The sequence below is a fragment of the Gobius niger genome (genome assembly GCF_951799975.1).
Source record: "Gobius niger genome assembly, chromosome: 7".
Classification (NCBI taxonomy): Eukaryota; Metazoa; Chordata; class Actinopteri; order Gobiiformes; family Gobiidae; genus Gobius; species Gobius niger.
In genome coordinates this window covers 18,627,027-18,654,205 of record NC_136858.1, presented here as the reverse complement: position 1 = coordinate 18,654,205, position 27,179 = coordinate 18,627,027, and the positions used below count along the sequence as shown (strand labels likewise).

At 40.5% G+C, this 27,179-nt stretch overlaps 3 protein-coding genes across 3 annotated transcripts; 1 reads left to right on the top strand and 2 right to left on the bottom strand.

The window, feature by feature from the left end:
• Positions 1-1,083: 1,083 nt before the first annotated feature.
• LOC306965894 (neurotrypsin) lies at positions 1,084-11,755 on the bottom strand. The gene is made up of 14 exons (XM_079560472.1): positions 11,608-11,755; positions 10,606-10,642; positions 10,124-10,366; positions 8,895-9,033; positions 7,507-7,682; positions 7,117-7,261; positions 6,532-6,710; positions 4,743-4,884; positions 4,306-4,508; positions 3,845-3,986; positions 3,397-3,675; positions 3,041-3,163; positions 2,600-2,880; positions 1,084-1,683 (listed from the first exon to the last, which is right to left on the bottom strand). The coding sequence occupies exons 1-14, from the start codon at positions 11,686-11,688 to the stop codon at positions 1,373-1,375; spliced, it is 2,481 nt and encodes an 826-aa protein (XP_079416598.1). The 5' UTR covers positions 11,689-11,755; the 3' UTR covers positions 1,084-1,372.
• Positions 11,756-12,719: 964 nt separating this feature from the next.
• On the bottom strand, positions 12,720-14,981 carry chchd1 (coiled-coil-helix-coiled-coil-helix domain containing 1). The gene is made up of 3 exons (XM_079560514.1): positions 14,706-14,981; positions 14,373-14,491; positions 12,720-13,026 (listed from the first exon to the last, which is right to left on the bottom strand). Exons 1-3 carry the CDS (start codon positions 14,839-14,841, stop codon positions 12,922-12,924), a joined length of 360 nt encoding a protein of 119 aa, XP_079416640.1. The 5' UTR covers positions 14,842-14,981; the 3' UTR covers positions 12,720-12,921.
• Positions 14,982-21,976: 6,995 nt separating this feature from the next.
• Positions 21,977-27,179, top strand: LOC306965900 (rap1 GTPase-GDP dissociation stimulator 1). Its single transcript, XM_079560482.1, has 14 exons — positions 21,977-22,140; positions 22,701-22,805; positions 23,118-23,240; positions 23,380-23,505; positions 24,059-24,187; positions 24,449-24,574; positions 24,683-24,826; positions 25,014-25,145; positions 25,482-25,616; positions 25,685-25,810; positions 25,910-26,049; positions 26,120-26,246; positions 26,449-26,577; positions 26,889-27,179. Exons 1-14 carry the CDS (start codon positions 22,116-22,118, stop codon positions 27,014-27,016), a joined length of 1,695 nt encoding a protein of 564 aa, XP_079416608.1. The 5' UTR covers positions 21,977-22,115; the 3' UTR covers positions 27,017-27,179.

The following is a 27,179-nucleotide window of genomic DNA, read 5'->3' as shown; positions in this document are numbered from 1 at the left end:
TAAGCTTCTGACAATGCTTCACTGTAGTCAAATGAATTCAGTCTACCCAGAAGCAAGGCTGCCAATTTGCATCGAAATCCTTGCAACCCAGAGGTGCCCAAACAATCAATCAATGAACATTTATTTATAAAGCCCTTTACAACACGCAAGGTTATCAAAGTTTTACAGTAAAATCAGACAGAATGGGAATACAAACAATTAAGCGAACATCAATATGTATCAACAATAATTTAAAATGAGATAAAGTGACACTACATTACCGAGGATTAAAAGCCAGTCTGAATCAATAGGCATTTTTAAAGCCCGCCTTACAAACTAGTCAGTGATGGTGCCCATGTCAGGGGGCAGCTTGTTCCAGAGTCTGGGCCTAGCAACTGAAAAGGCCCAATCTGGCTCTTGACTCTCTCTCCGTGATTTTTTATTTATTTATTTTTTTGCATAGCCATGATCCTCCCCTTGCCAGAATGGGCTCAAATGGTGCTTTTTTATTTTAAAATTTCATTCTATTTATTTATTTAATCCAAAAGTTAGATTAAAATATATACAACAAAACTGCTAAGTAATGCAGTTTGAATGAAAACGAGCAGAGAGAAGAGAAATCTTATGATGTCTGCCCCCTAACTTTACACTCAGTCTGTCTCTTATTTTATCTTTTTTTTACAATATTTGTAATTACCATCAAGCGAGTTCCAAATATATTCTAGTGTATTTTGCAATGGGAAAAAGTTGAGCAGAATTAAGTTCAAGTTATAGTTGGTGCAGCCTTCTAACGCTATTTGGGTTACTCATGTGGCCCCTTGTAAAAATCTACTGCCCACCCCTGCTCCAACCCGCCAAAACAACCCCTTTCAATCACATATACACTTTATTCATGTGAATGGAGTGTCTTCCCAAGGATATAACAGTAGTATGAACAAGCCTGAATAGGATTCAAACTACCAACCCTCTGGTTATAAGATAACAAGCTGCTCTATCACCTGAGCCACTGTGGAACTTCTTGGAACTTATTCTATAGAACAGAGACATACAGTCCTACAGTCACAACTTTCATATTTTCAGTGTCTAAATAACACTTCAACAATAGTATAAAAATATATTAGGCACCTGAGGTCCTCTGCAGTATCTGCAAGGGTAGTACATTTGTTATCATTATAGTTGTAAAGTATGTTACATATCAAAGCGCTGTCCAGTAGTTCATTATTCAGACATGATCTGGTGGGGATGAGCTGCCATTTCTGCAGTTTGCATTTTGTAACAATGGCCTCTCCAAACAGACCGAACAACAATCCACGAGGCAAGATGAAGTGTCTTGCCAATTGAGTTGAAACTGGAAGCCTCCAGCAGGCAGGTAATCCATCTAGTTTTCCAGGACTTAGGGCTTGTTCACTACTTTGGCAATCCATCGTAGAAATCTACTCACTCGGGTGTACACTCCAGGAAAGGCAGGATTTCCACAGCCGTGGCCCCAGGAGATAACTCCTGCGAGAACCCAACGTCCCCCATGGCCTTGACACACCAAGGGCCCACCACTGTCCCCTTGACAACTGTCCACACGCCTGTGTTCAGACAGACTACCTGCACACAGCATGCGGCTGGTGAAGCGGGCCCCATACCGCTTCTTACATGTCCAGGAGGGAAGGAGAGGAACCCAGGCCTGCTTCAATGTGCGAGAGTACTCCGAGTCTGCGGGGAACATAAGACATAGCTTTATTTCAATGGGTTAAAGTCACTCACTCTTTTTCCTTTGTCCTTTTGCTTTGATTATATGACAAACCTACAAGTGCACTTTTGGTAACTTGTGTTCATGTAAACAATCAAGTCAAACCACACCCTTTTATTTTATCATTTTGTTTCTTGTATCACTACTTCCCCTTGTTCTTCTACAAACTGCATTCTTGTGTTTTTAGTTCTTTCAAAAATTATTGTGATTTTGTTTTACAGGGCGAGAAGGTCCCAGGTTCAATCCCCAGTCGGGGCCTTTCTGTGTGTGGCAAACATGAGTTTGCATGTTTTTCCCCCTACCTCCAAAAACATGCTGGGCACGCAGAGGCTCAAGGCTCAGTATCTGATCTACACAATTTCGTTGTACAATTGTATAATGACAATAAAGTTCATCTCTGTCTTACAGCGACCTGTACATGCCTGTGCCTACTTGTTTTTTGTATACATGTGCATGCAAAATGTGTTTGAGTCCTGCAGAGGGCGCCATATACGAGCTCGCGTTTTAGTTACCTTATTATTAATCTGAAATCTCTCAAATCGTTCAGGCAACATAAACAGAAGTTTTGGCTTTTAAGTTTTAACATTCATTCAACTGACCACACAGTTGGAACAATTGTCCTTGTGCAACAAAAAGTGATTTTGACTCTTTTTTGTCAGTAACAACTGTATTTTACTGTATTAAACTGTGCTGTATTTTATAAATGATTTTATTATTTGCTTTAGAGATGATTGAGGACCCTCTTGAAAACCAGATGGCGATGGATCTTAAATAAATAAATAAACTATAAATGAGGAGTACAATTCTTAAGGCTAGGTCCAGACGACTATACCATATAAACCTTTAGTTGTCATAAATGCAGTTCACAACTATTGATACCTGTATATCCCCAGCCTGTAATGACGCACGAGGCTGGTCTTTTGTCCCATTTGTGGCTTGATTCTGGCAGACACACGGCACTAGTGTGAGGGTTGAACGCCACACAATTGCCCTTAGTGCCTTTGAGACGCACAAGAGCAATATCGTAGTCCCAGGCCTGGCTCTGGTACTTCCTGTGGATGATGATGCGTTCGGGGCTCAGGGTGCGTTCAAAGTCATCCTGTTCTTGGGTGTGATAGTCGCCAAGGCGTAACAAATACCGACTGGGGTCCGTGCCAAACCTACCATCAAACAAAAGCAGATGTATAGTATTCCACAGGGCTCTGAATCACTCGACATGCACTAACTAATTAATTAACTAATTTACTGGATTCCACAAAATACTTGACAATGTTGATTTTGATTCTGAGGTGGCAGGGTTGTGAAACTTTATTGTGCTACCTCTTGAAGCAGTGTGCAGCAGACAGAGCCCAGCAGGAGTTGATTAGGGAAGCCCCACACAGAGGATGATTCCCTTTGGACTGAGACCTGTGCCACAAAGAGACCTGCCATGGCCACTCGCCCCTGCAAAACAACACATCTTAATACATACACATTCGAAATGCAGTGAAAACAGCAGTCTTTAGTCCAACATAAGCTGTGTGTTATAAAGAACCCTACCAAAAATGTGTCCTATGTTCCAGGTCCTGTGTTAATAGTTTAATATTTAGACATTTCAAATTAAACAGTCTGCCTTCCAGTACCATCAAGTTGAGTAGAAAACACACTGTGACCTTTGATGGTAGCAATACTATTACCTGAGGGACTTGGCTCCCCCGATGATGCGACGGAGACGGCGTTTCTTGCTCAGACTCAGACCACACATTTGTTGTGATACGCTGCTGTCATGCAGTGGCTCCAGGTTATACTGGCAGATGACCCCAGCGTCTTCACTATGGCGACAATTGTTTCCCCCCTGGCCCTCAAACTGACATTGGCCCAACGACATCTCCACCCCTGAGCAGTGCACATTGTCCAAGTGGATGGGGCCCTGGCCAGGTCCGAAGTACGCCAACGACCGAGCCTTAGCGGTACCCCTTAAAAAGAAGAGCATTCTTAGATTCAACTAAAACACATTGTTGAAGAATGGACCAGCATTAAGACACAAAATAAGAGAGCAATGAGAAACATTAAGACTCTAGCCAAGAGGATACAGTACATTTCTTAATAAAGTTCGTTTGCACATAGCTGCACGCTGACACTCACTTGAATCCAAGTTGTCTGCACACTACAGCAGCACTGACGTCATTCCACCCATCATCACATACACTGCCCCATTGGCCATTCATGAACACTTCCACTCTGCCCTCCTCTGGACTCTCTCCTGCCACAAGTCGCACCGGGAAGCCTGTAAGCAGATGGAACAAAGGGATGACAAGCCTTGGGTCGGGAACATGAGAAATGGACATAGTTTTTGCAGAGCGCATGATGCAACACTCTGCACAGAGACAGACAGGTGCACAGCTGTCTCTGTCCTGGTAGAGGCAGTGAACACTGAATGATGCGGACCGAAGCCTCTTTAATTCGTGTCATGTCATCAGAGTATACGATACACCTATGATGGCAAAACCGTATAGGGTATTGCAAGCCGATATATTATCTCAGCCCTGATACACAGCACAAACACATACGAACAGTGTTCAGCTGTGCCTCTCTCATGTACGTACCAACAGGAGAGGTCCTATGGGTACCAGTGGGCCTTTGACACCGGACTGTCACATCCTCACTGTGGGTGCAGTCATGCTGGCCCAGTGCAGAGTGGGAGCAGGCCAGCAGACTGCGCTCCTGGCCCGTACACCGCACCTCGTCAAGCAGGATCAGCCCACGCCCCTCTTCATATGGTCCTTCAGGGCTACTCTCTGCCGCACCACTGTGCACAAACATTTAATAACCTTAGGGTCATATGATAAAGTTATGCTGGACATTGTTGTTTCGCGCGGCAGTGACTGAACGAGAACTGTTTCTTAATGGTGATAATATTAATACATGGTTTTCACCCAATCCAAACTTTAAGCTCATAAAGAAGACAAAGGTTTGCAATGCACTAGATACCGGTAACTGTTGAAAACAGACTGAATTGGCCGTTGTTATGTTGTTGACTGACCTGAAGCCCAGCTGTTTACACACCACCTGTGTATTCAGCTCTGTCCAGTTATCATCACACACTGTTCCCCAACTTCCTCTTGCATAGATCTCCACACGACCCTCCCACGGTCCATCAGCCCCAACCAGGCGAACAGCTCCATCTACAAGAATAAACAGAAAATCATTATACATTGCCTTTATTATACAAATTACAGGTAGGTAACACTATCTTTCAAACATTCCCTGACAACCAATTTTTGGTTTTGTCTTGTTTTATAGTGGATTTATTATGCTCATACTGGTATATGGTTCCAATAATCACACGGAAAGGATTTACATTACTTTGTAGGTGCCCTCACCTGTAGCAATTACAATGGAAGCAGAACTTTTGCAGAATCCATCAAAGGAGTGACTTTACACACAAACTGTCTAATCAATTAATTAATTGATTATACACAAGCCTGAGTTGTTTAATCCACGAATACCATTTGACAACTGTTCACCTTTTGTGGGGTCATTTAAGTCCAGGGCACTAACGAAAGAGTTATTTTAGTTTTTAAGCTGCTTTATTTAATTCCCCAGCAGCAGCAGCAGCTCATTTGTTTATTGTTACAATACAACTGCTGCCAGTGGAGTGATGGGGAATGTGATTTAAAGGTGCATTATGCAGCTTTTAAAGCAAAAAAAAGTCATGTGTATTTGAACGTTCAGTGACCCCGTAGCTGTATGACTGTCCATCACAGTATAGGTGTCTTTCCACTGAACAAGTTTCGACCGCGCACACCACAGTCTTTGTGCTCACATGTTATGTATCGACTCTACCCAGTACGCGTTTGTGTTTCCACTACAGGACACAACCACAGTTGTTATGGGCGGCGCCCCCACAGACGTCCACGCTGCACAGAACGTCTTTAAAAGTTTGTAAGCTGCAATGAGAACAAATGTGAAAAAATGCTGACTTCTGGTGGGGGTAATCATTCAAAGATGTCAGGCAAATGCTTACAGGAAAGAAGCTGCTAAAAGACGATTATGAAGATAAGCAACATGCAAAAGCTGAGGTTGCGCTAACAGCGGCTAAATGCTAATATTGGCAAAATTCCATTTAAGAACAGCGGTATGATGTTGTGCAATGTTTAATCCGTATGACCTGCATGTTAATTGTGCACTTGCTCGTTTGCCAATCAAAGGCCACTTGCGCTTTGGCCACAGCCAGAGGTCTAAAAAACTAGCCCAAAAAATCTAATCACTATTATCAATTATTCTTTTCCGCATAAGAAGTTGCATAATGCACCTTTAATAGCTACCAAATATTTGCCAAAATAGTAATTTTGACTGTATGTGTGTGGTCTTAGGTTTAGCTCCCCTTAGGGTTATTTTTATTCACACGTGACATCAGAACCATACTTATTACACTGCCCTACACTTACTCTGTTGTGTAGGGCAGCCCTTACGTATATTGTGAGAGCTAGGATTCTAGAAAGGCTCTAGCAAAATTAATTGCAAGAAAATTAAAAGCGCAATTTGAATCACATAGGCTGCATTTACTTAGGTAATGTCCATAAACCTTTCTTATCCTGTCGTGGTTTAGACCTGGAAAAAAATGTATGATTCATTTGGCCGTAAATATTTCAATGTTTACTGAAATGCAAATGGTCCTGGATGTGATTTAAATGTAACATCCACTGTGATCTGAATCCAGATTAAATAGATTAACCTATTATGAATCATAAAATCTATTTTTCATAATCGATTCAACCCAGTAAAAGTCAACAATAGCATGGTGTGATTGTACTATTATAATTATGTACCTGTGTACGGGTTACAGGAGACGCCAGCCTCTTGTGTGCGCTCACAGTGGTGTGGTCCCCAGCTGCTGTGGGGACACTGCTCCAGAGTCAGCTCATTCCCAGAGCACGCAACAGCAGTGAGGTAAACTGGGCCAGAGCCCTGGCTAAAACGGGCCCCTTTCCACGCATTTGCAACTCCCCTGGCCCCCAGAGAGACAAACAAAGAAGAAGCCATCACCAATGTCACGCACAGATCTAGATTTCCTGTGCTGCGGATGTCCCAGGGCCATCTTCTAAAGCAACCTAAAGTAATAAAGTAATTTACACAGTGATTGAAACACTGAAGATGGTCGCTAAAGGGTATAGGCCTATCCCTACCCAATATTCTTAAGTCTGCTCCACACCTTGCAAAATACAAAAAAAAGATTCTCATGTCTGGGGCAAATCATTAAACTAATCTGATTAGTCAGAAAACTACACTAGAGAATGACAGCAAATATGAGTGGTTAATTGTGAAGACAGAGGACTAGAACATGGCGCAGCTCTTGGACATCAGCAGCACCAGGAAATAAGATTGTGATTCCAAGCATAGGCATAAGCTCTTACCCAATGCCCAGCTGTCTGCACACCACCTCAGCATCAGTGTCATCCCATTCATCACCACAGACAGTGCCCCAGTGCCCATCATGGTACACCTCCACATGGCCCTGGAAATGCTCCCGTCCACCCACGAGTCTCACCGGAAGGCTGTCTGAGACCCACATCCGCACGACGCACACAGCACAGACATACAAGTACACTTCAGTGTCCAAACAGTTCACAACATCCTTTTTGTTCTATTTAGTAACTGCAGATTGGAGCGATTTTTCCAAAGAGTGAACATAATCTTTCACCTTCTCCTGGATGCAATCACTTGTTTTGTCAGAATGATCCTTTTATAGCACAGTTTTTGTGTGATTAGTTAACGACATTACATACATACAGTGCTGTGTTTACCTTCAGGCTCAGCACAAGTCATCCTTGCATAGTTGCCGTGGTTGCAGTCGCCTGTGACAAACTTTTGACTCTGACACTCCATTAGAGATCTCTCGTTACCGTGGCAACCAAGACGCACATAGTGAAAGATCGAGCTCCGGCCAAAGAAGGAATGAAATAGGGCTTTTCCAAAGTCACTGTAAAAAAGAGTTAGTTCAGTCAAACAAAGTCAGAGATGATTCAGGTTGTTTTTAACTTTGGGAGAGCCTAGCCCGAATGCAATATTCATTTTGCCAAAATGCCAAAAAAATTATAATTTGCATCCGTTTATTGAGAATGAGGATAGAAGAAAGCGTACTGGGGGCCTGTTTCAGCAAAAAAAAAAAACAAAAAAAAAAAAACTGAGGCACTCCAAAAGTAGAAATATTAAAAAGCCTTTATTTAAACATGGCTAAAATTGCCAACGCGTTTCGGCTCTAGGCCTTCCTCAGGGCAAGCTCGAGATGGCTGCCTCTGTACATTAAGATATGTACAATATACTATTCTTAACAAAACCATAAAGAGAAATACAAATAATTCATACATTTTATAAAAATACTGACAAATCTAATTCTCCATTGAGGCCAGGGTACTCCATAGCTTTGAGGGTATAAATCCAAAAGGATTCCCTTTGAAGGAGTTTTTTTAATCTGTCCCCTCCTCTGATAGTATCTTGTATTTGTTCTAAGCCACAAATTTTAAGGCTTTTGCAATTCCCATGGTGAACATCTTTATAATGCATGGCCATAGGATACAGGGTGTTGCTAGTTCTTATACAAATACAAATACAAGAGACTATCAGAGGAGGGGACAGATTAAAAAAACTCCTTAAAAGGGAATCCTTTTGGATTTATACCCTCAAAGCTATGGAGTACCCTGGCCTCAATGGAGAATTAGATTTGTCAGTATTTTTGTAAAATGTATGAATTATTTGCATTTCTCTTTATGGTTTTGTAAAGAATAGTGTATTGTACATATTTTAATGTTTTGTATGATACAAACCAGGTGACTAGGAACACACCCACCTTGGACCAACCCACTTGGGACATGTGACCAATGCTGTAAGCTTATAGCTGTACAGAGGCAGCCATCTCGAGCTTGCCCTGAGGAAGGCCTAGAGCCGAACCGCATTGGCAATTTTATCTTTACTAGCCATGTTTAAATAAAGGCTTTTTAATATTTCTACTTTTGGGGTGCCTCAGTTTTTTTTGTCTTTTTTTGCTGAAACAGGATCCCTGCACTGAAGAGCACCCAAAAGACTAAACTATTTTACATCCAAGAAGCACTCCAGCCTCCCAATTTTGTCATACTGGGGCCTGTGTCTTTAGTTTTGGAAAACCAGATTAATCTTGTCTAGGGGAACTTCTTACCCAAGCCCCAGCTGTCTGCAGACCACGCTGGCATCACGGTCAGTCCAGTGTGTGTCACACACTGCCCCCCACTGGCCGTTGAGATAGACTTCCATGCGGCCAGTGTTATTGGAGAAGTCCCCAACCAGACGGGCTGCTCCTGGCACAGGAAAAGACAAAAAGAGTAGCAGATTTTAATTGTTGAACTTGTATGCCTGATTTTACAGCTAATCACAAATAGTCTGTGTACTTTTCTTTTTTCTTTTTTCTTTTTTTTTTTTACCATTTTGTGCCTTGTCAAGAAAAAAATCTGTATTAGACAATTCAACAGAGCAGACTTCACTGGGTCAGAGACGTCTGACAAATGTGCAGACAGGTACTCTTCCAGGACGATCAAAAGATGACATGAATATGAAATTATGCCCTGATGAAAAAATACTAAGATAGGCAAAGTAGTCCAAGGCACACTGACAGATAAAAGTGTTTATTCTAAGCGGGATGCCTATCTTCAAGTATGTTTTTCATCAGGGCATAATATTGTATTCAAATATATGTATTGCTTGCATTTTATGTGTCCTCTTAAGACACAAGGAGTAATACAGTAGGTCATTTATAAAGATGGTGCTAAATAGTGGCTTCAAGCTGCAAAATAAAATATATAATAACTTTATTGTCATTCAAGGTAAAGAACTGCACACTTAGAAAGACATTTCGTTGCAAATTACTCAGTATGTAAAGTGCAAAAAAGAAACAAATAAAAAGATAAATATATATATATATATATTTTTTAAAGCCTTAAATCTGACACGTAAGGAGAATGCTGTGTGAGTAAAATAAAAATTCAAGAAATGAGTCTGCTGCTGGTAAATCACCCCCTAAGGAAGTCATTTATAAATTGTGGGTGCAATCTGAAAAATTAAATCAGCTATTTTGTGAACATGTTGCACTCAATTTACCATTTGATGTTGTCTGTAATACAGTATCAGGTTCCCAAATCTGATATGTAAATAAGACAATGCTGCGTGAGTACAAAATGCATAAATGAGCCTGCTGCTGATCCACTTATACACATGCTACTCACTTTGCACATGAACAACCGCTTGGCAAATGACCCCTATGTGTACTGTTTTGGAAAGTTTCATACCCATGTAATAAAAGACAAATAGAAAGCAGAAGGTCACGGCGTACTGTTGAGCAGATCACACATTTGTGTTTGTGAAAAACAGCAGCAGTCTGTGTCCTAGCGTTACCATGGTTGCAGTCACAGTAGGCCCAGCTGATGGCCCCTGACCTCTGGCGGTAGAAGCACCAGGGCCGTGGCTCTCTGTCTGGATTCCTGCAGAAGCTGTGTGCTCCCAGACCGCCCTCTGGATATTGCTGCACATACTCAGGGAAGTCAGTCCAGCGCAGGCAGGGCAGGCCAGCCTCTGTCACTGACATGGACCCAGTGTAGAAGCCTTGAGGACTGAGGCTGCCGGAGCATGAGTGCACATCTGTGAAACGACACATGCAGGAAAGTTATGCCACACAGATAAAGCAGAGATTGAAATACAAAGGATGACAATGCCCACTGCTCATACTGGCACCCTTGACCAATGTTCAATTCACATAAACTTACAGTAAATATTTATCTAAAAATCTGAAAATATTTGGGAGTTGGTAGTTTGCAAACAAGTCCCAAATATTATTGAAGGACTCTATGAGCCAGATTCAAGATGATTCAACTTCATACCTGCCCGGTACACAGCATTCTGATGACCATTCTCCACCTAGAAACAAAATACACATTAAATGACATGTTTGAAGTTTCAGGCACATGAACATGAAACTAAAGTTGCCAAAAGGTTTCTGAAGTTTATACTGTATTAGTTTATGGGCATAATAATGGCTTTAACTGTTGATCAATAAATGGAAGACTCACTTTACGCAACATCCTCGGAGTAAATATTATGTTGCTCATGAAACTGATAATAGCCAGAGCTCCACCCAAATGTAATCACAGTACGCATTACATGTTTTGTTATCATCATCAGTGGACTTCAGACTCAAACAATTATGTACAATGTATAACGTGGCTTCAGACAATGTTTACCAGGTCCAAAAAGACGGTGAAAATCATGCTTGGGTTTAGCTGTGTGGGCTGTCATATGCATTTCCTTTACTACAGTTTATATTCAGAACAAAAACTACACTGCAAAGGACAATGCCTCCCCTGATTTGAGAGTTGCTTTATCACAAACTTATTTTTGCATGGATTTCTAACAAACAAACAAACAAGCAAACAAAAAAAAACAAAAAACAATGCCGTCACACTGGCACATAGTGCAAGGATGTGAACGGTGCTATAGCTATAGCATATGTATACAATATAAATATATATAATGCAACTTTATATGATATAAATTTGTATATAAATATACATATAATATCTTAATATATCTTATTTCAGACAAGTTTTTTAGTTACATCAGTTGAAGTTATTCCGATTATCAATATTATCAAACAGCAAGATTAGTCAGGTTGAGGTGAGACAGAAAGCGGAAATGTCTAAGATATACATATTTAATATAAACTTCATTATGACTCTGGCAGAGATTATGGAACACTTGGCCTATATTTTTGGAGTGCATCTCACTTCAGAACTCTGCCAAGAGGAGTCTAAATCTGGAGCAGTGGCACATGACAAAACCAGCTCTTGTCGGGACAGTGTTAAAATAGGTGGAAGCGCGTTTACCTCCGTCCGCACGCTCACCAGCAGCAGAAAACAGCACCAGGGCGTACGGATCCACATAAACACGTCTCGACTCCACTCCATGGCGCCCTGGGGACCATCACCCCAGCGGTCGCGCACCAGCCCCGTTCCCACAATGATCCACTGCACGCGGCCGCTAAGGAGCGAATATTAAAATGACGCGCTGCTGGCGAGGACGCACTTACCTCCCCCGCCCTCCGCACCCGAGCGCCTTGCGGAACTCTGCAGCCAACTTGACCCTTCTTGTTATGTCCGGGGACAAATTGAGGCTTATGAAGGAACAAATTAATCTAAGACATAGCCTATAATGTCTGAGACATAATTAGCTTGAGAAATTTCACAAGCACTTTCAACGATTTTCATAGAGGGTATAAAATGTATGCATTATGTAGACGGCTCCTGATATTTTCTACCAATGCACATTATAAATGTATATTGTGTACTGTCAGAAATCAGAGTCCAGATTAGCCTGTGACTCTGAGCTGCGCCGAGGTTCAGGGTGCTGTGGGATGGGCTGCTGTAGACGCTGGGGAGGAAGTGATGCCAGGAGGGAAATACTTGTGTTAATGATGGATGCACAAACAGTGGCTCAGTGCAAACACTAACTACTTCCTGTAGCCCAGACAAAACATAAAAGCACCTCTGCACGGAAACGTCATTATGATCTCGTCAACACACTGAGCAGGACAGCTAGCCAAAATATTTCACCATCACAGCAAAGGGACAACTCAGCCAGGGCAACACAACCAAAATGTTTCTGTCTGACCAAGCAAAAAATACTTATGTAGAAATACAAACAGCAGCAGCGCGACCATCGCCATAGACTTTTTCTCTTCTGACAGTGGATTTGGAAAATGTTTATGTTGTGTCACAAACTGATTTTGAAACAATTCAAGAGTCCTTTAATGTGGTGACAGCTCAACAAAAACAAAACAGACCTGTGATATAGATATGCAAGCACAGACCTGAGGTAGCATTAAGTGTGTAACTGATCACCAAAATGCACAATGTAACAGGAGTCGCAACTGTGTTTTTAAGTGTTTATTGTTCTGCATTGTCTTTTTTGGTTTCAAGACTGAAGATAAATGACACACAAACATTTTTAAACATTTCTCCACAACCTAACTCCATTAAGTCCATATTTTTAGTTCCACAGATTATGATAATACATCCATAAATCCAAGAATTCTGTCTTTTGAATGTTGACAAGTCCATCTTCAAGTCCATAACAGGAAAATGTCATGTGACTGAAACTCATCTTAAACAAAGTTTGTAAGCGCTGATGGGTGCATTAGTTCAGATCTCAGTTCTGATGTTAGGGAATCTCTTGAGCAGTGTTGTGGCCTGTTTTGGGAGCAAACGTCCTCTCACGCCAGCCACAGGTTTATTTTTCAAAGCAGCCTGGAAAAAAACACAAAAACCATACATTAAGTAGGGGACAGGGGGAAGGATTGGGCAGTGGCGAGCGTTGGGCCGCTCAGTGTTTTAGAGCTAATCAGAGAGACCAGGCTAAACTGAGTCACAGAGTGTGATGTCACTAACTGTTCATGAATGCTAGATGACAGCTGCGTGAAAACCAAACCAAAGCAAAAAGCACTAAAACATACCATCTTTTGGTTGTCAAGTGAGAGTCAGCTTTCACACTTCATAACTTCCAGGATGAATAGGCAAAATCTAAAGCAGGGGTGTCAAAGTCGTTTGGGTCGTGGGCCGCATATTTTGTAAAGGACTGTGGTGTGGCCTAATAAATAACCAACAATTTACCACATGGCTATAATATGCTGTTTATATTCTGATCTCTTATGGACATGTGTGAAATTCTTTCCTTTTTTTAATTTAAGCTGCCCCCTAGTGGCGAGAGTGGGCAAACTGGTTATTTCTTATTCTTATAAAAAATAATATCTCCGCACAGGAATGGGCTGGAGACTTTTTTTGACATGCTCAGGAATTCACGCTCCTCAAAGGGCCGCATTAAATCATCTCACGGGCCTTGACCATGTGCCTTGACACATGTGATCTAAAGCTTAAGTAGGTATGCAAATCATTGACTAAATGCCATGTGTTTTTTGGCTGGAGGTGAAAATGTCTAAAATGGCCGACTGGGGAGCAGCGTTTCATCCTTGACTTTCATCCTGGTACACAGATTTTGGTGAAGTCCCCAACTCTGAGGAGAGACTGACGAAGTGGTGAATGGTCTGTTATTGTGGATCTTATGTTTTGTTTGCAAACCCAGACAAGGAACTATTAGAACTTATGAATTCAGAGACTGTGTTTTCCTTGCTGTTTCCCTGTATCTTAGAAATGTTTTATGTGGACCATCCCTCCCCACTCTCCCCTACTAGTTAATACAAACTCAATCTGGGGCATTTATCAAACGAATAAACGTTTTTATAAATTTGCAATTAACTTTCTGTCACTTTTCTGTTTCTGTCACTGTACGATTGTCTTCACACACTCATAAATTATAGACTTTAGGCGTTTTCACCTTCTTCCTGCATGAACCACCAGGTCAAATGATACCATTCATCTCTCGCTCTCATGGCTCCTCATCAGCACCCATAATCCTGCCTCATCAGCTAACCCCCTGCATAGTTAAATCAAATACTATGTCAGATGCTTAACTTGGTAATTATTGCCTGCAAAATGCATCTAAATCCCTTTATCAGTAAAATCCTACACAGATGACCATACAATATGTAAAGCAGGGGATCAATGATGAGAAAAGTGCATAGAGTGTTGGGATTTACCTGGGCACTGTGCACACAGGAGTAGAAGGCCTGTACCTCACGGGAGCACAAACCCTCCACGAAATTGTTCTGCTTCCAACAGGCCATCATCACCGACATCTCTGTGACACACGTGGCCTCTGCAGATCAACATTACCAAGAAAAATAAATAAAAATGAAAATAAATAAGATAATAACTACGTCATCGTGGCTGGAGACGATAGGTGCAGATTCGTGCAATTGAAAGTAGGCTTTCTAGATGACATGTGCCTTATCTGAACAGGTTATTGGCTACGTATTGTTTAGTCATATTATTACAATTCTAGCCTAATTTGACAGATTATTTTCCCTTACCTCCTTTGGAGGGTTTGCGGCTGGCCACGGCATCCTTCAGGCTGAGCGGCCGGGTGGGTCGAAGCACGGGTTTGCCGTTGTGTCTGCTCATCAACCGGCTAACCTTTTCCTGGATCTGCATCGGGGGTTTGGCCATTTTAGGCACAGATGTACACCGCTTGCAGGAGGTAAAACAGAGGTCCTCGCTCAGAATCTACTGCTTAGTGGCCCAAAGATCGCTTCACACAGATCGTCCTTCAGTGCAGCGCCATGTTGTACCGTAAAGCGCAGCACTGTCGTAAACAACAACTTGCATCACTTGCGTTGGAAATTCAGCATTCTCCTTTTTTCGGTTTGTATACATGTGTATGTATGCATACATACATACATACATACATACATACATACATACATACATACATACATACATACATACATACATACATACATACATACATACATACATACATACATACATACATACATACATACATACATACATACATACATACATACATACATACATACATACATGTACATACCCTAAACATAAAGATTTTATTTTGATTTTTTTTTTACAAAAAATAGAAAAGTGAAAAGTGGGGCGTGCATAAGTATTCATACAGCATGAATGAATACTTTGTGGAACCCCCTTTTGCTGTAATAACAGCACAAGTCTTTTGGGGTCTGACTCTACAAGATTTGCACATGTAGAGACTGACATTTTAGCCCATTCCTCTTTAAAAAACAACTCCAGCTCTGTCAGATTAGAAGGAGAGCGTTTGTGAACAGCAGTTTTAGATTATTCCACAGATTTTCAATAGGATTTTGGTCAGGACTTTGACTGGGCCATTCTAACACATTAATATGTTTTTATTGAACCATTCCATTGTAGATTTAGCTTTGTGTTTAGGGTCATTGTCCTGCTGGAAGGTGAATCTCCGCCCCAGCCTCAGTTCTCTTGCTGACTCCAGCAGGTTTTCCTCCAAAATTTCTCTGTATTTGGCTCCATCCATCTTCACAACTATTCTTACAGTCTTCCCAGTCCCCGCTGAGGAAAAGCAGCCCCACATCATGATGCTCCCCCCCGTATATTTGACACTGGGGATGGTGCACTCAGGACGATGAGCAGTGTCAGATTTGCTCCATACATAACGTTTAGCATTTGGGCCAAAAAGTTCAATTTTTCTCTCATCTGACCAAAGCTCCTTCTTCCACATGGAGCTGTGTCCTCCATATGACTTCTAGCAAACTTCAAACGGGATTTCTTATGGCCTCCTTTCAGTAATGGCTTTCTTCTTCCACTCGTCCATGAAGGCCAGATTTGTGTAGATACGACTTATAGTTGTCCCATGTACAGTTTCCCCCAGCTCAGCAGCAGCACTTCACAGCTCCTCCAGAGTTATCATGGGGCACTTGGTTGCATTTCTTACCAGTGCTCTCCTTTTTCAGTCTGTTAGTTTACGTGAACAGCCGTGTCTTGGTAAGTCTGCAGTGGTGCTGTACTCTTTCCATTTCTGAATGATGGATTGAACAGTGCTCCGGGAGATGTTTAAATCTTGGGAAATCTTTGTATAACTTTTTGAAAACTTTATTTATACATTTTTGTTTATCTTTGTATAACTTAATGCTGCTCTAAGCTTCTCCACAGCTTTATCCCTGACCTCTCTGGTGCTCCTTGGCCTTCAGGATGTTGTTCAGTGACCAATACACTCCGACCATAGCTCTGAGGGCCTAAAAGAACAGCTGAAATTATACTGAGAGTAGATTACACACAGGTGGCCTCTATTTAATTAATAGGCCAAGGTGTGAACATTCTGGAGTCATTAGGAATGTTTTAAAGGCAATTTAATGCACTCAGAAAATACTGTATGAATACTTATGCACGCTCCACTTTTCACTTTTCTATTTTTTGAAAAATAACAGAATCATGTATCATTTTGCTTTCACTTCACAGTTGTCTGTTACTTGTGTGTGAACATTCTGTAAAAAAAATCAAAATAAAATCTTTATGTTTAGGGTTGTAAACATGACAAAATGTGCAAAAGCTCAAGGTGTATGAATACTTACGAGAGGCACTGTATGTATGTATGTATGTATGTATGTATGTATGTATGTATGTATGTATGTATGTATGTATGTATGTATGTATGTATGTATGTATGTATGTATGTATGTATGTATGTATGTATGTATGTATGTATGTATGTATGTATGTATGTATGTATGTATGTATGTATGTATGTATGAAGATAGTTAATTTGCAAAAAAGTGTCATTGAAAAAAAAAATCAACATATACTTGCAGCTTTGATTCTACTCTCAGACAATGCCACTCCCATCTTTAAGAGTTAAGTTGCTCTCTGAAACTGTAGCTTCATTTGTTTAAGTTATCAAAGCTGCAACGCTTTAGTTTAAGGGGCACATTCATGATGAACTAACAATGCTGTAAGTTTATGCAAAGCTCGGTTCGTTGTCCCCGTCTGTATTCTCTGCTCAAAGAATTCATCATGATCATTGTTAATTACTCATGATCATTAATGAGTTCATTGCCTTAGTTAATTGTTTTAATTCATGAGAGGCTTATTTGTTCATGAAGCCTGATGAAATCACTTTAATTAATGATATATTTATGAAACAGTATATTCATGCATGAATTATGCATAATTTCATGTGCCCTTATTATAAAGTGTTATAATGAAGGTTAAAAACACGGGTAAACATTGTCTCTTGCTATCAGCTGGTGTGTAGACACTGTGTACCCATCCCAGACCAGGCTTTTAATCAATACCCCTCTGCGAAACTTATTCCTTTCTATTCCATCCAATTAGAGGTGAGCTGATTCGTTTCAGTAAATTATCATAATATGCTACAATTTTACAAGAATCTGAACAAAAATCCCCAAACTGTATTATTTTCATACATGCTACATTCAACTTCATTTATTCCATCAGGGCGGCATGAGGCCTCTCTGTGTGGGGTTTGCATGTTCTCCCTGTGTCTGAATACAATAGAAAATACAATCATAGATAATGTAAACAGTATATTTATTGACCATGTGGAAATAGATGAAATAAGAAAAGTTGTAAAAAACTGTGGAAACAAGAAATCAACTGACTGTGAAGGTTTAGACATGATGATCATAAAAAACATAATTGAATCTATTACTGAGCCATTCACTTATATCTGTAATCTGTCTTTAACGACAGGAACTTTTCCTGAGAAAATGAAAAAAGCGAAAATTGTACCTATATACAAAAGCGGAGACAAGCATGACTTTTCAAACTACAGACCAGTGTCTTTATTGCCACAATTTTCAAAAATTTTAGAAAAAGTGGTCAGTATGGATTCAGGAAAAATCACTCCACAGCAACGGCTATAATGGAATTAACTGAAAAAATAGCAAGAGAAATAAACAGCAAAAACTATTGTGTAGGTATTTTCATTGACTTACAAAAGGCATTCGATGTAATTAATCACTCAAGACTACTTTGGAAACTAGAAAAATATGGAATCAGAGGTATCGCTCATAAATGGATCACAAGTTACTTAGAAAATAGAAAGCAATATGTACAGATAAATGATACAGCATCAGACCTGCGTGACATCAACTGCGGGGTTCCCCAAGGCTCGATACTTGGGCCATTACTGTTCATATTATACATGAATGACTTTGTAAAAGCATCGGACAAACTGCAGAGTATTTTATTTGCCGATGATACAACATTATTTTACTCAGGGAAAGATATACAGGAGATAGCAGAAGTAGTCAATGAAGAACTCAAAAAAATAAAATATTGGTTTGATCTAAATAAAGTGTCTCTCAATGTTAAAAAAAACAAACTTCATAATATTCAATGACAAAAGAAAGACAGTCGATGTATCAATAGAAATTGAAGGTATGGAAATTCAAAGGGTCCAAGAAACGAAATTTTTAGGAGTCATCATTGATGAAGACCTCAAGTGGAAGTCACATATAAACTACACAAGAGGAAAAATAGCCAAATCAATCAAGTCAAATACTCTCTAAATCAATCTGCTTTACTCACTTTATACAACACAATGATAATACCATACTTAACTTACTGTGTGGAAATTTGGGGCTCAACCTGTAAAACGTATATACAGCCGCTGTTCATTCTACAAAAACGGGCTCTGAAAACAATACATAATGTTAGATATAGAGATCCATCGAATCCACTTTTTATTAAATGTAATTTTCTAAAATTTGAGGATATAGTAGACTATAATATCCTCCAGGTTTTGTATAAAGCAAATAGAAAAATATTGCCAGTGAACATCCAAGAAATGTTTGAGAAAAGAGAAAGTCAGTATAACCTGAAAGGAACAGACATCTTTAACAAGCCCAGGTTCAACTCTAAAGCAATGGAACGAACTGTTACAGTGACAGGTATCAGTTTATGGAATAAACTCCAGAAAGAAGTGAAAAAGTCAGAAACTCTCCTGGAGTTTAAAAAACACATAAAAGCCACAATGTTAAAAAAGTATGAAGTATTTGGACATGAATAATGTGGGATATTTGATTTGAACAAGCATGAATACGATGGTTTGTTTCTTTTTGACCATTTGTAAACATTCAAGAATACGAAGGTTCTGTATTTTATATATTGAAAAACTGAATATAGAATATAAAACATCTGTTAATACTGTGAATATACATATGTATATACATAAGACTGTAAATATATGTATGTAGACATACCACAACAATGTGAAGTGTAAAGTGTGAAGTAACAAAAGGGGCAGATATTATAAGACTTGTTCTTCTCCTCTGCTCCGTTTCATTCATACTTTGTTGGCTTGGCGGTTTTATTGTGATTGTGAACATCACTTTTGAATGAAATAAATAAATAAAATGAAAAAAATGAAAATGAAATGAATAGGTTTTCTCCAGGCATGTACAATAGGCCAGGATGAATGATGTGTGCGTGAATGAATGAATGGTGGTCAGAGGTGCAGATGTGTGGAGTCGCACTTCTGTCAATCTACCTCAGGGGAAACTGTAGCTATAATATGAAGCTTACCACCACCGTGTGTGGAATGAATGACGTACAAATCCCCACATTGTGTGAAGCCGTTTTGGTGATAATTGGTTCATGTGAAAAGCGCTATACAAATAAGCTTCCTTTCCATCAGTTTCATGTAGAGGCTCTATTGCTCAGAGAAACATAAATTTGACTGTGCCAAACTGAGGATGACATTTAGGAGAATGCAAGGCAAGTCCTGACACATGGCCCGAGTCTGACAGTGATGTGTCAGCAGCACAATCTGCTCCAGTTTATTTTAATAAGATCATCTGACAGCCCCGAGCTCACACTGACTCCCTCACCCCTCACTGTGTCTGCGTGACATGGATGATATATTTAATTTCAACAATCACAATACTTAAAAGTAAAAAAAAAAATATAGCATTCAACAATCTCAACAAGTGTATAAATTTGAACTTGGGAGCTTAGATTACAGTGTAGCCCTCAGCTCTCATGACACCATAGGCCATGTCTGTCTCTACAGGCTTCTGTTCAGGGTGATTGAGTCAGGTTCAAACACATTCTCTACATTAAGGCCTGTGGAATTTCATAGTGCTCTCGATGCCAACAGTCTGTGGCTGAGTCTCTCTAGGCATGGGTCTGTCTGGGTCACATGTAAGATTTTTTTTAAGTCAAAGGTTCCCAAACCCTTCTATAAAATACAACTATAGCATTTATAAAAAATTATGGTGCAAAACATTTGAAGTCTGGTTTAATGGTGTTTGTTTGGATACTGTTTTTTGATAATTGGCTTAATTTGGCTTAATTTCACTCAAATATGCTGTTTTCAATCAAAAACATCAAATTCAGTGTCAGAAATGTAAGAAATATTTTCTCAAAATCATCTTGTCATCTGGTCAACATGTTCAATCAATCAATCAATCAATCAATCAATCAATCAATCAATCAATCAATCAATCAATCAATCAATCAATCAATCAATCAATCAGTCAATCAGTCAATCAATCAATCAATCAATCAATCAATCAATCAATCAATCAATCAATCAATCAATCAATCAATCAATCAATCAATCAATCAATCAATCAGTCAATCAATCAATCAATTGTATGTATAGTCTATTACAGGGGCGTCCCCTTTTCTTAGACTCTACAAGGCAAGGAAAAACACCCAAAGTTCAGATCAGATCTTGGTTTTATGTCTTGTGTTTTATTTTCAATTCAAAAAAATATTTACATGATGTAAAAGTTGTTACGTTCTCCGGTTTGATTTAAAGTAGGATTATACAATCAAAAAGAAGAATGAGCCCCACATTGGCCAAGTCCCATTGCTAAATCATCTTTAATGAATATGAAGGCCTTCTACTCTCACTTCTGTTCCCTCTCCAATAAAGTCCCTTTGCTGCCTCCTCCAGTAGGTTGTGAAACTTGTGCATGTTTCTTCATGCAGCTTTATGGTAATCCAAGTTTAGTTGCATTGCCTTTTTAAACCAATAGGAGCACATAGGGCTGGTAAACATTTCCCCAATAAAGAATATAAAGAAAAAAAATACAAGCATTTAGAACCTAAAACAAACACACTTACCTTTGCTGAGTGGCTCACTATACTAGAGCAATGCAAAAATATAAGCGTTCAAACCAAATATTATACTATTAATCCATTTTAAAAATGTAGTAAGTAAAGTAAAAGTATAATTCAAAATAAATGAAAGAATAAATGTAAAAATGTAAATAAACACTATTAAAAAATAAATAGCCTATGCAAATAAATTATACTTTTATACATATATATTTTTGGGTATATGAAGTTAAAAAAAAAGATCTAGTTTAATTTATTCATTTAAAGTTGTTATTTTATAATTTTTATTATTAAGTCATCTTTTCATTGGGGAGCTGGGAAAAATAACAAATAAAATCTGGGTGCACAGCGGGGTAACTTTGATACTGGACTGGTCTAACTGGGAGGTTTTTCTGTAGGCTACTCTTAGTTTGCCTGGTTTGATGTTTGAGTGCCACCTGCTGGTAGATCTGTGACTGCTCATCGTTTGGTCTGCCTCACGGTCAGTCCCGTTAAATATGAGCTGTTTCTCCGCTTGTTGAGCCTGATTTAAACAGTTAATTTGCAAATGAAATGAAATAAGCACTATAATCACATTTTGACTCCACCTGATTTTATGCTATTTTATTCATAATAAAAAACACATGAGCAATTATCATGTTTGGTATTGGCCAAGTAAATAGCTGGCTTTGCATTTTGTCCTCACTGAATGATGGTCAACTGGAAAGGCGCAGGCGCAGTTGCGATGTGCAACAGCCGGACGGTGAGCATCTTTCCTGTAGCTGTGCGCACAGTGCGCGGCACGCTGCCCCGGACCAGGGTTGGCCTGAAGCACCAGCAGTGAGGACATCCCTCGAGCAACAGCGATGACGGACCCCGGCGCAGACACAGGTGCATATCTATACCTCATACTTGATAGGAGAATTTTTAGGCCCTCCATTCTATTCTATGTGGTTGTGGCCTATGCGCTACACCTGCTCCCATTTACGCACTCCAACGGCCAGTAGGCTCTGTGCGCGGGTCTGCCACAGGCAGTCAGTATGGATGCTGAGCGAGCTAAGTAAACGTAGGGGACAGCCGTGGAGATGGAGCTGCAGGCAATCCATACACTGAGGCGTCGTGGTGACACACTGTTAATGATCGTCACCAGGCTATTTTCATTGGACTTAGGGCGGATTAGCCAAGCTGATTAGCCCGCACTGTGCTGCCTCTGTCTGCTAATGCTCATGTAGAAGAGTTTCAAGAAGGCACATGGAATTGTCATTATGTTTATTTTCATCAACCTGCCAGGATTTGATATGTACAAATACCTGTGTGTGTTGTGTGTGTGCGTGTGCGCGCGTGCGTGCACACACAGCATAGACTGTTAAATTGTCAATGGAACCTCCCCCTTCAAACTGTCCTGTGTGTGTGTGATGGACTCTAATTCTAAATGTTATATGTGATTGCAGACTCCTTGAGTGAGGCACTGAAGGCCATCACTGTGAGCATGGAGCTGATAGAGGATGAGCTGCGGCCGCATCTAGATACACTTCTGCAGGCGCTGCTGGAGAAGAGTGAGCTACACTGTTCCACAAAGGCCACACTAACATTGCACCCCCAGCCACAGCACCATTGTGTAATACAAACAAGCCAAATTTAGCCTGTTTCGCCCTTTGGATGCACTGGTAACATTTTAGTAGCATGAGTTAATTATACCGGTTCATGCCTGTTCATGTGTTCAAAGCACAATACACAAAATAATGATGAGGTAAACACTGCATGTGTCATGCAGGTTTTGCACAAGATTTTGTTTTTTTGATACAGGAAATAGTAGCAATAAGGCTACCTATCCTATGACTAAAAATAGTGCTATCTGTATTCGTCAGAGGAAGGAGCAGCTGTGGAGATCTGCCGAAGTGGAATTTTGCCCAGTCTGGCCCAGGCTTTGAGGACCAAAAGCCCTCTGAGCTGCCAGGTGACTCTGGTGGTAGCAGAAATGGCCCGTGAAGGTATTATTAAATGTTTAAATTGCAATCAATTTTTTTATAAAATGAATGAAGGACTAATAGTTACAGAGTTTTTTCCATGTGATACATATTGTTATAGTCTCGAATATAAAAGCCTCTCAAATTCCTTTCTTTGCATTAGCAACAGTAAGAGAGCCATGCATCCAGGCTGGTCTGGTGAAGGAACTGCTGCCCTATCTCCACAGTGACAACCAAGAGATGCTACTGAACACGGGGCGAGCCATTGGGCGTATCTGCTTTGACAACGGTGAGTAGAGGATGCTGCAGCCAGGCCGTAAATAGGCACCCCTCGAACACATGGCGAGAATAGATTTTTTTTAAAGAGTTGGATGATATATAATGATCTTCTTTCTCTCACAGAGAAAAAAGCTGTCCTGATTGCCTTGGATTTGAGATATTGTCATTCATATTTTTTTTTATTTTAACAACAAAGCTAAATATTGTCAATTTTATTCAGACCTGGCAACTGTGCCCTGAGCAGTCCTTCAGGTATATGTAGGTAAATCCTTAAACACAGAAACTGCACTCATTTGTTCGTTTAGTCAGTCTCTGTTTTGATCTGAGTGAGTTAACCAATCACAGTGAAGTGTGGCTACTCAGAAGCAGCAGATAACATAAGCTACCTTGTGAAACTGAAATTGTGATTTATTGGCTCTAATAAATGTGTGTTATTGTGATGTGATCATCCTCATACACTGTCCTGACCAAAATAAACCAATATATGTCAAATTAACAAATCTATGAATTTTCTGGCATATCACCATTGAGTGTGACAATAAAGCTGAGGATGATTGTTGCAGCTCAACAGCAGGAGCAGCTGGTCCAGAGCAGTGTTATCCCCCGGCTACTGTCCATCATGAGGGAGTATCCAGAGAATGACCCCCTGCTCAATGTCTGCCTACTAGCTCTGTGTAATCTCGCCGATTTGGGTATGTGCTGGATATGCAACAGCCAATGTTTCATGTATATTTTTGCATAGGTGCTTGAGTGTTTAGTATTGGAGGTGTGTGTTGCAACTGAAGATCTAGATCATAGTACATGTTTGACAAACTCAATTTGTTTGAAAGAAAAGTTAGAGGCTCAAAGACAAAGCGTAACATTACCAGAGTGTTGTTCCATGTCACCCCTGGAATAAACTGGTTAAAGTGTGAGTAAATATGCTGGAACTGAGAGCTTGTCCCTCTGTGCAGACTCTGCAAGGGAGGCTTTGGCCTCTCTGGACGTGGCAAATGTACTGACCTTCCAGCTGAAACGCTCCCCTGATGCTGAGCGTCGACATGTCATTCTAGAAATCCTTGGATCTCTAGGTGAAAGTGGTAAGGCCATATGTTTCCATGTGCACTGCAACAAAACATATTCAAGTCGAATGTTTTTTGTCTTTTTTTTACTTGATTCAGAAGTATTACTTTGTGTTTTGTGGACAGAAACTCTTAAACTGCAGTTCGCAGAGTCTGGGGTCCCAGAGGCACTATCACAGATGATCTGGACTCTACAAGGGGGGTCTGATCCCCATGACCTCTGCAGCATCAAAATTGCGTCCAACCTCATTGTTTCCCTACTGTTAGGAGGTGAGAGCATCCATGACACATTGTAAAACACCATATTTAATAATTTGAACGAATTGCTAATTAATTATTAAGGAAAACTCTAAATGAAAGTATTAAAGCTGCAAAACAGAACAATATAATCATGACGCGTAGTGACACTGGCATGAAGCAATGTTGTGACATAGTAGTATGGTTCCCTCTTGTGTAGATGAATCGATGCAGAAGTGCTTTGGGGAGGGCTCTGGAGTAGTGTATCAGGATGTGCTGCTGTGGCTGCAAAACTCCAACACTCAGCTGCAGCTGTCAGGAGCACTGGCCATCGCAAACTTCGCCCGCAATGGTGAGATCATACTCCTGCACTCATGCTTAATTATCACATGTAAACAAACATAATTGATCTTTGCTCTATAATGCAGACTCTCTAACAAAAGTATAACAAAAGAGCTCGATAATGTTTCCAAGAGCTCATGTGTTTGGCAGTTAGGTTGTAGTGCGATCCCAACATCTGAATGTGTTTTGGCTTAAGCTTAGAGGCTTAGATGGCACTTGCCTTGAAACCTTGAATCTGATAAGTTCATATTTGAGCTGCTCATTGAAGATAAGACTGGACTTTATTAATCTGACAGTGTTGTATATGCCGATGAGGATGTGTGAGGTGTCCTGGGTCTTGTCTCAGACTGTAACTGTGTGAAGATGCTGGAGCTTGGGGTGGTGCCTCACCTCTTGACTCTGCTGGAGCAGCATGTGGATGAGGGTGATGTCTCAGTGCAGCATGCCGGACTCAGTGCACTAAGAAACTTGGCCATTCCCGGTACGTATCCTGTTAACTATGAATGTTCTTTATAACATACAGATCATAAATGTGCTTTTCGGTTGCAGCCACCAACAAAGTGCGAATGCTCCAGGATGGAGTGACTGCGAGAATAAAAGGCCTGCTGCGTTCTGACATGCCCCCTGTGCAGTTCAAATTACTGGGCACATTACGCATGATGGTGGACGGACACGGTGAAGCACCATTCCTAAACATTTGATTATGTTTATCTTAATAAGCTCATTCAAAACACTTGGCTCATTTCACACATTGGTTCTGTTGGTGTCCCTCAGAGGAAGCTGCCTTGCTCATGGGCAGAGACGGTGTGCTTCTTAGTCGGGTGAAGGAGTGGTGTGAAGCAAAGGATCATGCGGGCGTAAGAGGAGAAGCCAGTCGCCTGCTGGCTGCGCTCATCCGCCACAGTCGCAGTCCTGTACGCACTTACACAGTAACATTCATGTTTTTCATTAACCTGCACATTGACTCACTCTCTTTGGCTACAGGAAGTTGTCTCTGCCGTCGCTAGAGCAGATGGGATAAAGCACCTTATTTCCATGGCCACGAGTGAACATGTCATCATGCAGAATGAAGCTCTGATGGCTCTGGCCATTGCAGCTGCCACTGATATTGGTACAGTACTCGTACACCATCACCAATCGACATCGTTTAGACAAGTAAAAAACAACCAAACTGCTTTTCATTTTGAAGCTAGTTGTCCTTCAGGATACAAACCCATAATTAGATGTTCTGTCAACTCAAGTTCTCGCTCTTCTTTAGCAGTGTCGGTCTTATGTGTAAATGCATGTGCTTTTGTGTTTGTTTAAATGTGCAGAGTCCATAATGGAACCCATTCGTGAGGCTGCACTGCTGTCCGTCCTGAAGACCATGCTGGATGACCCTGCAGGGGCCGTGGAAGTAAAATTCAACAGTTTGGGACTCATCTGCAGCTTGGCCAACTCTGGTGCGAATGAAACCACAAACATGCATGAATCAATACAATGCTATTGAACTGAAGCTTGGAGTCAAGAATAACGTTTAAAAAGATGTAGTTGCGTGGTGGTACTGTCTTAAAGGTTTTCTCTACTCATGTTTTACTCCGAATAATACCGCAAAGAATGAATGGATTACAAAACAAAATTCCCTTTTTGACTACTGATCATTGAGGGTATCTATGGTTTGTTCAGAAAAGTGTTCATAGTATTTTTTTGTCTTGTTTTTTCTTTTATTCTGTGCATTAAATAGTCAGATTCTATGTACTTGTTTTATCTGCAGGTGCAATGAAGGAGGATCTGGACTCAGTGAATATCCAGGACAGTTTAAGTCAGCTGACCAGTCACAGCAGCAGTAAGGTGGCATCACAGGCCGAAGCCTTGCTGCACACACTGGGAGACAGAAGCTGAACCAAAGGAAGAGACACAAGCACAAGGTGTAGATGCATATACTGTATGAGCTGTTTACAACTCTGCAATACCAACATGTATACAAAGCCTATTATCTTAAAAGCTCATATAATGCATACATGACTTATTAAAATAAATAAAGCATTTGTGTTGTATTACTCTA

Coding starts and splice junctions, on each gene's coding strand:
- LOC306965894 (XM_079560472.1), bottom strand. CDS start 11,688: ATGGAGTGGAGTCGAGACGTGTTTATGTGGATCCGTACGCCCTGGTGC. Junction 4,885..6,531: donor CTCCTGTAACCCGTACACAG/GTACATAATTAT, acceptor TTATTCTTGTAG/ATGGAGCTGTTCGCCTGGTT. Junction 1,684..2,599: donor TACAGGCTGGGGATATACAG/GTATCAATAGTT, acceptor TGTTCCCCGCAG/ACTCGGAGTACTCTCGCACA.
- chchd1 (XM_079560514.1), bottom strand. CDS start 14,841: ATGGCCAAACCCCCGATGCAGATCCAGGAAAAGGTTAGCCGGTTGATG. Junction 14,492..14,705: donor CCGCAAACCCTCCAAAGGAG/GTAAGGGAAAAT, acceptor GTTGATCTGCAG/AGGCCACGTGTGTCACAGAG. Junction 13,027..14,372: donor CCTGTGTGCACAGTGCCCAG/GTAAATCCCAAC, acceptor GTTTTTTTCCAG/GCTGCTTTGAAAAATAAACC.
- LOC306965900 (XM_079560482.1), top strand. CDS start 22,116: ATGACGGACCCCGGCGCAGACACAG. Junction 22,141..22,700: donor GGACCCCGGCGCAGACACAG/GTGCATATCTAT, acceptor ATGTGATTGCAG/ACTCCTTGAGTGAGGCACTG. Junction 25,811..25,909: donor CATGATGGTGGACGGACACG/GTGAAGCACCAT, acceptor GGTGTCCCTCAG/AGGAAGCTGCCTTGCTCATG.